The sequence below is a fragment of the Muscardinus avellanarius genome, assembly GCF_963383645.1.
Source record: "Muscardinus avellanarius genome assembly, chromosome: 2".
Lineage (NCBI taxonomy): Eukaryota > Metazoa > Chordata > Mammalia > Rodentia > Gliridae > Muscardinus > Muscardinus avellanarius.
The window spans coordinates 149,417,403-149,429,549 of record NC_137787.1 but is presented as its reverse complement, the minus strand read 5'-3'; the positions used below and the strand labels follow the sequence as shown (position 1 = coordinate 149,429,549).

General features: G+C 40.3%; 1 protein-coding gene across 1 annotated transcript in view; it reads left to right on the top strand.

Annotated features, from left to right (window-relative positions):
• The window catches only part of WBP4 (WW domain binding protein 4), a gene marked incomplete at both ends in the record, with an annotated part of 27,888 nt that extends 18,703 nt beyond the window's left edge, over positions 1-9,185 (top strand). Inside the window, 3 exons of the mRNA XM_080689468.1 lie at positions 777-967; positions 4,893-5,056; positions 8,978-9,185. Of these exons, the coding sequence (XP_080545594.1) occupies positions 777-967; positions 4,893-5,056; positions 8,978-9,185 (563 nt within the window). The remainder of the gene's footprint in view (positions 1-776; positions 968-4,892; positions 5,057-8,977) is intronic.
• Positions 9,186-12,147: the final 2,962 nt, after the last annotated feature.

The window sequence follows — 12,147 nt, the reverse complement described above, 5'->3', positions numbered from 1 at the left end:
AGAGTTTAGTCAATTGAGGGTTTTCCACATTACCCCCTCCTCAATAAAAATGACAGATTACATTCATTCACATCTTCACAGTTTGATTTCATTTTGTAAAAACCCAGGAAGTCTTTGTGGTAAGTAAATCCTGGGGACTCTCATGTATGACCCTTATCAGTGTGTTTCCTGAAATTGTGGTCAAATAGTCCCTAAAAGATTCATCCAATTCTTAAGTTTCTCTTTGCATTAGAATTGTAGTAGATGTAGTTTACAAGTAATAAATCTAAGTCGTAAACCTGGTTGTGGTAGCACTAGCCTATAATCTCAGTACTTGGGAGGCTTGAACAGGAGGCTCGCAAGTTCTAGACCAGCCTCAGCAGCTTAGTGAGACTCTCAGAACCTAGAAGACTGTTTCAAAATAAAATATAAAAATGGGCTGAGTAGCTTGTAATCCCAGCATTTGGGAAGCTGAGACAGGAGGATCATGGTTCACGGACAGCCTCAGCTACTACTTAGTGAGGCCCTTTGCAACTCAGTAAGACCCTGTTCCAAAATAAAGAATAAAAACTAGGGCTAGGGGTGTAGCTTGGAGGTAGAATGCCCCTGGGCTCCATCCCCAGCACTGCAAAAAAAAAAAAAAAAAAAAAAAAACCAGAAAACTGTCCCACTAATCAAATAGTAGTGTGAAAGAGAAATAATACTCACTTAATAATTGTAAATGACAGAGGTGTTATATTAGAATTACTTCCAAGTAGAATTGATAACTAACATAACTATTAAAATCTGTTGAGCAGAATCCAAATGGGAAAAACCTGATGATTTCATTCCACACCCTGGTGATAAGCTTTCTAGTAAGGTCAGTGAAAAGTCACTTGGTACCCTACAAGAATCCAAATTACCTGACTCACCTAGTGATTCTGATGAGGAACCGCAAGCAAAAGAAGTCTTCTCTACAGAAAGAAAAAAGATACAAATAAAGTTTAAGGTAGGTTCTTGATTTACTTTTCACAAAAATTTATCACTTTATAATAAAGTTTTACAAACTCTCTTCAGTCTTCTGGTATCAAATAAAAATCAAGCTACGATATATTTGATTGTCCTCACCATCCTTGATTTTACTTTCTGTGGTATTAGTTACCAATAGTCAACCAAGTTTTGAAAATATGAATTGAAACATTACAGAAATAACTCAGAATTCTGTTGTTGTTATTGTTGTTTTTTGTTGTTGTGTGTTTTTTTGTTGTTATTGTTGTTATTTTGTGGTACATGTGGTCCTGGGGATTGAACCCGTGGGTTTTCTAACTCTGGACTACACCCCTAGCCTTATTTCATTATTTTTTAATTTATTGATTTACTTATTCTGTGTCTGTGTGTATGTGAACTGGAGATTGAACCCAGGGACATTCTACCTCTAAACTACACCTCCAGCCCTATTTTATTTTTATTTATAGGTTGATGAGAGTCTTACTATTTGCTGAGGCTCTCCTCAAACCTGCAATCCTACTGTCTCAGCCTCCCAGCTACTAGGATGACAAGTGTGCACCAGGATGCCTGGCTCACAACTCCTAAGTTTTAAATTGTATGCCAACTGAGTGCATGATGAAGTTTCTTTGACTACAACATTATATTATTGCATTTAATCTCTTATTATTTCTGATTAATTAATTGAACTTTATCATAGAAATGCATATATAGGAAATAATATAGTATATATAGGGTTTAGCACTATCCATGGCTTCCCATGCCTACTGGGAGTCTTGGAATGTATCCCTAAGGATAAGGTGGAGATGGTATATTTTGGCAACTGAGCAAGTGATTGTACCATTTGCTAATACCTATTAGAGAGCAAGATACTTTTTTGTTGATTTTGGTCTTTTTTATTTTTAAGTTGTCAAGGCTGGCTTTGAACCTGCGATCCTCTTATCTCAGCCTTCCAAGTACTGAAATTACAACCATGCACCACTACACCTGGCTTTGTTAGGAGGGCTTTTTTTTTGTACTGAGGATTGAACCTAGGGGCATTCTACCTCCAAATAAATTCCAACTGGGCATGGTATTACACATTTGCAATCTCTGTGATACTTGGGAAGCTGAGATATAAAGATTACAGATTCAGCCGGGTGTGGTGGTGCACACTTGTAATCCCAGCATTTAAGAAGCTGAGACAGGAGGATCCTAGTTCGCAGACAGCCTCAGCTACTTAGGCCCTCTGCAACTCAGTGAGACCTGGTTTCAAAATAAAGAATAAAAATATAGGGCAGGTGTGTAGCTCAGAAGTCGAATGCTCCTGGGTTCCATCCCCAGACCCACAAAAAAAAAAAAAAAAAAAAAAAGATTACGGATTCAAAGCCAGCCTCAGCAATTTATTGAAAGTCTGGCTTAAAAATGAAAAATCTAAGCCAGGCGTGGTGGCACACTCTTGTAATTCCAGCATTTGGGAGGCTACGACAAGAGGATCAAGGTTCGTGGACAGCCTCAGCTACTTAGGCCCTTTGCAACTCATTGAGACCCTGTTTCAAAATAAAGAATAAAAAAATAGGGCTGGGGTATAGCTGGGTGGTAGAATGCCCCTGTGTTTCATCCCCAGTACCGCAAAAAAAAAAAAAAAAAAAAAAAAAAAAAGAAAGAAAGAAAAGAAAAATTTAAAAAAAAGAGCTGAGGAAGTCGGACATGGTAGTAAGTACATGCCTGAGGATCACTGGTTTGAGGACAGCTTCAGCAAGTAGTAAGACTCTCATCAACCTGGCAAGACCCTGTTTCAGAATAAAGAATAAGCCAGTTGTGGTGGCACACACTTGTAATCCCAGTACTTGGAAGGCTAAGATAGGAGGATTGCAGGTTCAAGGCCAGCTTCAACTACTTAGGCCCTCCACAATTTAGTGAGACCCTGTTTCAAAATAAGTAATAAAAAACAGGGCTGGGTATGTAGCTTGGAGGTAAAATGCCCCTCAGGTCAATCCTCAGTCACACACACACACACACACACACACACACACACACACACACACACACGGGGTGATGGCGCACGCTTGTAATCTCAGCATTTGGGAGGTTGAGACACAGTAGTCGCAGTTCATGGCCAGCCTCAGCTACTCACTGAGGCCCTTTGCAGCTCAGTGAGACCCTGTTTCAAAATAAAGAATAAAAAATAGGGCTGGGGTATAGCGTGGAGGTAGAATACCCCTGGGTTCCATTCCCAGTACCACACACACCAAAAAAGATAAAGAATAAAAAAATTTTTTTAAAAAGGGATTGAAGCCAGGCATGGTGGCGCACGCTTGTAATCCCAGCATTTGGGAGGCTGAGATAGGAAGATTGCAGTTCACAGGCTGCCTCAGCTGCTTAGGCCCTCCGCAAGTCAGTGAGTCCCTGTTTCAAAATAAAGAATGAAAAATAGGACTGGGGGGGTGTAGTTCAGAGGTAGAATGCCCCAGGATTCAATTCCAGTACTACCCTCCCCCCCCCAAAAAAAAAGCTGAGGGTATAGCTTAGAGGTAGAATGCCCAAATGTTCAATCCCCATCACCAAAAATATAAAAAGTGCTGGGTGTGGTTGCGCAGGTTTGTAATCCCTGAGCTTGGGAGCTGAGATAGGAGGATCGCACAGGTTCAAAGCCAGCCTCAGCTACTTAGTGAGGCTCTCAGCAACTTAGTGAGACCCTGTTTCCAAATAAAGTGTAAAACAGGTCTGGGAGTATGGCCCAGAGGTAGAAAAGCCCCTGGGTTCCACCCCCCAATACCACACACACAAAAAAATAAATAAATAAAAATATTTATAATGATTTACTTGGAAGGTACCTTGTAGATTACAAATTCTCAAAAGGGGTTTGGGGTACAGCTTAAGTGGTAGTGTACATCTGGATGCAATTCAGAGTGCAAAAAAATGGGATACAATGTAAAGTGAGGCCACTGTTGGATGTTTGGATATGTGTGTTAGGTGAGAAAGCAAAAAAGAGAAGAGCCCTTTTAATTTTTTAGATTTTTTTTGTCGTATTGGGGATGGAACCCAGGAGTATTCTACCTCCGAATGACACCCCCAGCCCTTTTTTTTTTTTTTGCAGGTCTGGGGATGGAACCCAGGGACATTCGACCTCCAAGCTCCACCCCCTGCCCTATTTTTTGTTCCTTTTTAAATTTGAAACGGGGTTTTACTAAGTTTTGGAGGGCCTCACTAAGTAGCTAAGGCTGTCCTCAAGCCTTCAGTCTCAGCCTCCTGAATGCTGGGATTACAAACATGCACCACCATGCCTGCCAGCCCTATTTTTTTTTTTTTCTTTATTTGGAAACAGGGTCTCACTGAGTTGCAAAGGGCCTAAGTAGCTGAGGCTGGCTTTGAACCTGTGCAATCCTCCTGTCTCAGCCTCCCAAATGCTGGGATTACAAGCATGCACCACAACGCCTGGCAGAAGAGGCCTATTTACATGTCCTTAATTGTACAACTCATGACATTAATACGATCATGTCATTTTTAAAAGCAGCACTGGAAGGCTATTAACCTTTTAGGCATAATAAACTACTTGAGCATTAAAGTGTTTCTGTGCACATTTATTGCATTATGTGGACATTTAAACTATTAAGTGAGTATTAATGTATTATTAATGAATCTGTAACAGGATTTTTAAGAGAAGTTAAAAAACTTTGGAGCCAGGTATGGTGGCACACACTTTGTAATCTGAGTACTTGGGAGGCTGAGACAGGAGGATCACAGGTTCGAGGCCAGCCTCAACTACGTAATGAGGCCCTCCTCAATTTAGTGAGACCCTGTTTCCAAATAAAATAGGGACAGGGATGTAGCCCAGAGGTAGAATGCCTGAATTCAATAACCAGCACCAAAAAGGGGAAAAAAATGGTTTTGGTCTTATCCTACCAGTTTTGCTTAAACTATGTTATTTCTTGACTTTTAAATTTCAGGAAAAAAGTAAAAAAAGTGATAAAGGAAGTGTTCCAGAAATACAAAAAGTAAAAAGTACCTCAAAGCAGAAGCCATCCAGTCCAAAGAAAGAAAAATCCAAAACTCTGCAAAAACCAACTGCATATGGAGAATGGCAAGAAATTAAACAAGAGGTTGAGTCTCAGTAAGTACATAACCATAATCACACTGTTCTTGCAAATATTATGCATCCCAGTAATTCCACACATTGCAGCCATTTAATTCAAGGATTCTGTGCTTACTGTAAGTGTAGTAGCTCAAAGCCAGACTTGGTGGTACACGCTTGTAATCCCGGTGTTTAGGAGACTGAGACACGAAGATCACGGTTCGCAGACAGTCTCAGCTACTTAGTAAGGCCCTTTGCAGCTCAGTGAGACCCTGTTTCAAAATAAAGAATAAAAAATAGGGCTGGGGGTAGAGCTCGGAGGTACAGGGTCCCTGGGTTCCATCCCTAGTACCACAAAAAATAAGTAAAAAATAATAATAAATCAATAAATAAAAGCATAGCTGAGAGACTAGGGATGGAGTACTTAGCACAGAGGCACTGGGTTTAGTTCCCAGCACCAAAAAATAAAAAAGCTCATTTCTTTTATTTCAAGTCAGGTATGGTGGCACACACTTGTAATCCCAGTACTTGGGAGGCTGAGACAGGAGGATCACAGGTTTGAGGATAGCTTTAGCAAGTAGTGAAACTCTCATCAACCTAGCAAGACCATGTTTCAAAACAAAATAATAAAATATGGCTGGGTGTGTAGCTCAGAGGTAGAATCCCCCTGGATTCAGTCCCTAGTACCACCAAAAAAAAAAAAAAAAAGTAATAGTTACTTTAAAAAGTGAGGCTCTCAGCAATTTAGTGAGACCCTATTTCCATATAAAGTATAAAATGGGTCTGGGAGTATAGCCCAGAGGTAGAAAAGCCCCTGATTTCCACCCCCAGCACCACGAAAAATAAATGAATAAATAAATAAATACTTTACCACTTTATAGACAAGGAAACTGAATCATGGAAGATTAAATGATTTTCTAAGTGCTCACTGTCTTTCATAATCATAGAGCCAGTACTCAAACCTGAGTCTCTCTACCAGAGTCTAGATTCTGTCCATAATCTGCTGGAGAAGAGAGTGATACTGTCACTAGCTGATGGCCTACCTATGGTTTTATATTCACATCAATCAAGAAGAGAAATTCTAGCTCTGGGTGTGGTGGTGCACACTTGAAATCCCAGCATTCGGGAGGCTGAGACCGGAGGATCATGGTTTGTGGGCAGCCTCAGCTACTTAGTGAGGCCCTCTGCATCTTAGTGAAACCCCGTTTCAAAATAAAGAATAAAAAATAGGGCAGGGGGTATAGCTCGGAGGCCAAATGCCCCTGGGTTCCATCCCCAGACCTGTTAAAAAAAAGAAAAAAAAGAGAAATTCTATAGGCTAAAGAGAACATTGCTATAGGTAAAATAAATGTGTCATCTATTCATATCTGTAAGAGAGAAAACATTTATTTTCTCACCCATCCATAGGATCATGGCTGAGATCTTTATAACAAATACTTTTTTTTTTTTTTTTTTTGGTGCTACTAGGGTTCCTGGAAACCTGTCTACCTCCAGTCTACACTCCCAGATATATATATATATATATATATATATATATATATATATATATATATATATATATATAAAATTTTCTCTCTGTGTGTGTGTGTGTGTGTGTGGTGTACTGGGGTTCTTGGGCTACACTCCCAGACCTGTTTTATACTTTTTTTTTTTTTTAATTTGGAAACAGGGTCTCTTAAGCCAGCAAGGCTGGCTTCAAACCTGCGCAATCCTCCTGTCTCCGCTTCCCAAGCAGGGGGATTACAAGCGAGCACCACCACACCCAGCAACAAAAGACATCTTAAAGAGAAAAGCCTACAAATTAATTTGAATGGCATTGGAAGCAAAGAAACAGGGAAAAATTGTGTGTGTGTGGCACTGAGGATTGAACTCAGGGGCATTCTGCCTCAGATCTATACCTCCAGCCCCATTTTATTTTTATTTGGAAACAGCATCTCACTAAGTTGCAGAGGGCCTCACTAAGTAGTTGAGGCGGGCCACCAACCTGTGATCCTCCTGTCTCAGCCTCTCAGGTACTGGGATTGCAAGTGTGTGCTACTAGGCCCACTGGGAAATCTTATTTTTGTTTAGATTTGATAAAGGGTGATCAGTTGTATAAAAATATGACCCAATGGTAATAAACTGGAAACACTCAGCAAGGCCTATTGGCTCGGATCCTTCATGTGTGCACGCCTTTGTTCTTTTCTTCTGGGTATAGGGAAGATTTCTCTGAAATGAAGGTCTCAAGTCCTACTTTAGGGTAAAGTCAGAGAATTCTTTTAAGGCCTGCTTCAAGGGGAGAATAGTGAGGAAGATCAGAGATACCTTCCTGCCTCTGCTGCCTTCTCAAATGGCAAGGTGTTATATATGGGGGTAGTGTATACTGGAAGGGGCACGATTTTAAAATTATTTGGACAAAAAACTAGTTTGCAAGTCAGGTGTGGTGGTGCATGCTTATGCTCCCAGTACTACTTGGGAGGCCGAGACAGGAGACCCTCCACAACTTAGTGAGACCCTGTTTCAAAGCAAAGAGTAAAAATAGGGCTGGGGATCTAGCTCACAGATAAAATGTCTCTAGGTACAACCCTAAACATCATACACACAAAAAAGCTTGTTTGCAAAATCCCCATTTTTAAGCCAATTATGGTGGTGCACGCTTGTAATCCCAGCATTTGGGAAGCTGAGACAGGAGGATCACAGTTTGCGGACAGCCTCAGCTACTACTTAGGCCATTCGCAACTCAATGAGACCCTGTTTCAAAATAAAGAAAAAAAAATAGAGCTGGAGGCGTAGCTCAGAGGTAGAATGCCCCTGGGTTCCATCCCCAGTATAGAAAACAAAACAAAAAACCATATTCCTATATTAGGGTGGTTGCTGTAATTCCAGTATTTGGGAGGCTGAGACAGGAGGATTGTAGTTTTGAAGACAGCCTCAGCTACTTAGGTCCTCTACAACTTAGTGAGACCCTGTTTCAAAATAAAGAATAAAAATAAGGCTGAGGGTGTGTTTAGCTTGGAGGTAGAATGCCCCTGGGTTCCATCCCTAGTACTGCAAAAATAAATAAGCACAAGCATTCTCTAAGATTGTGTGTCCTTTGTGCAGTGGAAATACAAGACTTTTCTTGGTCTGTGCCCACATTACTAAGAGGTCAGTCTCTTCAGTAAAATTGTAAAATCAGTCTTTTTAAAGTTTACTACTAGCCGGGCGTGGTGGTGCACGCTTGTAATTCCCACGCTTGGGAGGCAGAGACAGGAGGATCGTGCAGGTTCGAAGCCAGCCACGTGTTCTGGCTTAGGAGACTCTGTTTCCAAATAAAAATATAAAATAGGTTTGGGAGTGTAGCCCGAAGGTTGAAGGGCTTCCAGGAACCCCAGAACCACCAAAAATAAAAAAAATAAAGTTTACTACTAGCCGGGCATGGTGGCGCACACTTATAATCCCAGCATTCGGGAGGCTGAGACTGGAGGATCATGGTTTGCGGGCAGCCTCAGCTACTTAGTGAGGCCCTCTGCAACTCAGTGAGACCGGTTTCAAAATAAAAATAGGGCAGAGGGTATAGTTCCGAAGTATGTAAGTAAGTAAGTAAGTAAGTATAAGTAAGTAAGTAAGTAAATAATAAAGTTTACTACTAGCCCAGCGTGGTGGAGCACGCCTATAATCTCAGTACTTAGGAGGCTGAGATAGTAGGATCACATGTTCAGGGATAGCCTCAGCAAGTAATGAGAATCTCATCAACCTAGCAAGATCCTGTTTCCAAATAAGAAATAAAATTGAGCTGGAAGTGTAGCTCTACAAAGGTAGAATGCCTCTGGGTTCAATCCCCGGTACCTCAAAAATAAGAAGTTTACTACTGCAAAATGACCACCTTCTAACTTTGTACCACTATGATCATGGAAAAGGTAGTTTGGGGGTTTGTAGGTTATATGCAAACTTTGTCTTACTCTGTCAAATAATGGTTTTATTTTTCTCTTCCTGTTCCAGTGAGGAGGTAGATTTGGAACTTCCAAGCCCTGAAAATGAGTATTTGTCAACCTCAGAAGCTGATGTTGGGGAACCCAAAGTGGTATTTAAAGAAAAAACAGTTACTTCTCTTGGAGTTGCAGCAGATGGGGTGGCCCCAGTTTTCAAAAAAAGGAGAATTGAAAATGGAAAATCTAGAAATTTAAGGCAACGAGGTGATGATCAGTAATTTAAAAAACTTCTGTGTGTGCATTTTTGGATGGAATGGAGACCTTTAGCTCTTAAAGCTTCTCTGTATTTGTTTCTAAGTACTCTGATGCTAAAAATTTAGATTTATTCTAAATGTATTTTAATGTGAATTAAAATAAATCTTTTCATGTGAAATTTATTTTTGTTCCTAAAAATGGAAGCCTACCACATTGCATTGTAATACAGTGTATTATGTTCAGTGTCTAAAGATTGTTAATTGTGTTGTAATTTCAGATGCTATGTATCTGTTATTTAAACATGGAACTCTAAGACCCACTCTTAGAATTTATATGAAAATACTTATCCTGCATTAAAAATGCATTTTATTTTTTAGCCAGGCATGGTGGCGCACGCTAGTAATCCCAGCATTCGGAAGGCTGAGACAGGAGGATCAAGGTTCGCAGACAGCCTCAGCTACTAGTGAGACCTGTTACAAATCAACAAGATCCTATTTCAAAATAAAAAAATAAAAAATAGGGCTGGGGGTGTAGCTCAGAGGTAGAATATCCCTGGGTTCTATCCTTAGTACCACAAAAAAAAAAAGTGTTACTTTAGCCAAGGTTGCACTAGCACGTCTGTAATCCCAATACTTGGGAGGTTGAGACGAGAGGATCACAGGTATGAAGACAGCCTCAGCAACTTTAGAGAGATTCTTAGCAATCTACCAAGACCCTATTTCAAAACCAAATAAAAAATAAAAAAGAAGCCGGGCATGGTGGCGCATGCTTGTAATCCCAGCATTTGGGAGGCTGAGACAGGAGGATTGCGATTCAAGGACAGCCTCAGCTACTTAGGCCTTTTGCAACTCAGTGAGACCCTGTTTCAAAATGAATAAAAAATAAGGCTGGGGGTGTAGCTCAGTGGTAGAATGTCCCTGGTACAGCAAAAAAAAAAGGGCTGGGGGTGTAGGTTGGAAGTCGAATGCCCCTATATTTAATCCCCAGTACCACACACACACAAAGCATCATCACGTACTAATATTAGCTATTTTTTGAGAAACAAGAATTAGGCCACATAAGATTGAGAGCCCGTTGAGAATCCAGTTCTGAAGAGTCTATTAGAAGGCTGATGTTTAAAAATGTTTGCAAGCCGGGCGTGGTGGCGCACACTTGTAATCCCAGCATTCAGGAGGCTGAGACCTGAGGATCGAGGTTCATGGACAGCCTCAGCTACTTAGTGAGGCCCTCTGCAACTCAGTGAGACCTGGTTTCAAAATAAAGAATAAAAAATAGGGCAGAGGGTGTAGCCCGGAGGTCGAATGCCCCTGGGTTCCATCCCCAGACCCACACACAAAAAAAAGTTTACAGCCAAGCATGGTGGCACATGCTTATAATCCCAGTACTTGGGAGGCTGAGACAGGAGAATCGCAGGTTCTCTGTCATTCTCTTGGCAGTTTAGCAAGGCCCTCCACTAACTTAGTGACACCCTGTTTCAAAATAAAATAGGTCTGGGAGTGTAGATCGGAGATAGAATGTCCCTGGGTTCAATCCCCAGTACCACCAAAAAAAAAAGTTTGCATATTGACTGACGCTATTCGATTTAAGGTCAAATGCCAGACCAGGAGCAACTCAGGTACTTCAGATGTAGAGCTTAAAAATGGAGCAGCCAGTACTTGGGAGGCTGAGACAGGAGGATTGCAGGTTCACGGCCAGCCTCAGCAGTTTAGCAAGATTTTCAGTAGCTTAGGGGGGAGATTGTTTCCAAATAAAATGGAGCTGAGGGTGTGGTTCAGAGATTAAATGCCCCTGGTTTCAAGTCCACAGTACCACAAAAAAAAAAAAAAAGCAAAAACCAGACCAAAAGCCAGGCATGTTGGTGTGTGCTTGTAATCCCAGCATTTGGGAGGCTGAGATAGGAAGATTGCGGTTCACAGACAGCCTCAGCTACTACTTAGTGATGCCCTTTGCAACTCAGTGAGACCCTGTTTAAAAAAAAAAAGACTAAAAAAATAGGGCTGGGGGTATATCTGGAAGGTAGAGTGTCCCTGGGTTCCATCCCCAGTACTTAAAAAAAAAAGAAACAACCAGACCAAAGATTTGTATTTGCCCCCAGTTCAGTCAAATAAACTTTACTTAAGCATTTTAGCTTTGAGTGAGGCATTAGACCAAGAACCAGGGATATAAAAACAAATATATCCCAGTTCTTTATTCATATTCTAGCACAGTCCTTTTTTCCCCAGCTCTACACTCTGTAGCCGCAGTGTAAACATACGAGAAAATATTTTTATGGCTCATTTAAAGCAGTGTAGATATAGGCTTAAAGTAAATAAGTAATGTCTCTGACTTCAGTAAAAGTTTGTAGTGTTCACTTAGAAAAATTTTCCATTTTCTAGTTAAATTTCTTAAAAAGTATAATTTTCTTATTTAATCTATTTGAAGTAGGTATCCCTTTATTTTACTAATTCTTAAAATTATATTTTTCATAAATTGTATGGTGTTTAACTTTAGTAGTAAATATTTGTCTTTTTACAACTACTGGTATATATGTAAGAAAACAGTAGCTTATTAAAAACTTCATGAAAGTATACTTAATACTGGATTTTTTTCCTAACTGATCAGTCACTTAGTGTTCGCGAAATAACATCCGGAGATCTGTCTGTACATTTGCTCCTACTTACTTGCATACTTCCTGAATGAAAAGACCTAAACTTTCTGCCCCATTATGAGGAAATATTTTAAATAGTTTGGTAGTTCATTTGTGATGAAATTGAGCAATATGTGTTGGTCTTTTACAGTTCTTCTGGAAAAGATATTAATTATAAGTGGGAATGCTCTTATATTTTGCCCTCAGCTGGGCATGGTGGTTCACATTTGTTATTCTATTACTTGGGAGGCTGAGACAGTAGAATCGCAGGTTTGAGGACAGCCTCAACAAATGAGACTCTCATTACCTACTGAGACCCTGTTTCAAAATAAAATAAAAATGGGGCTGAGGGTATAGCT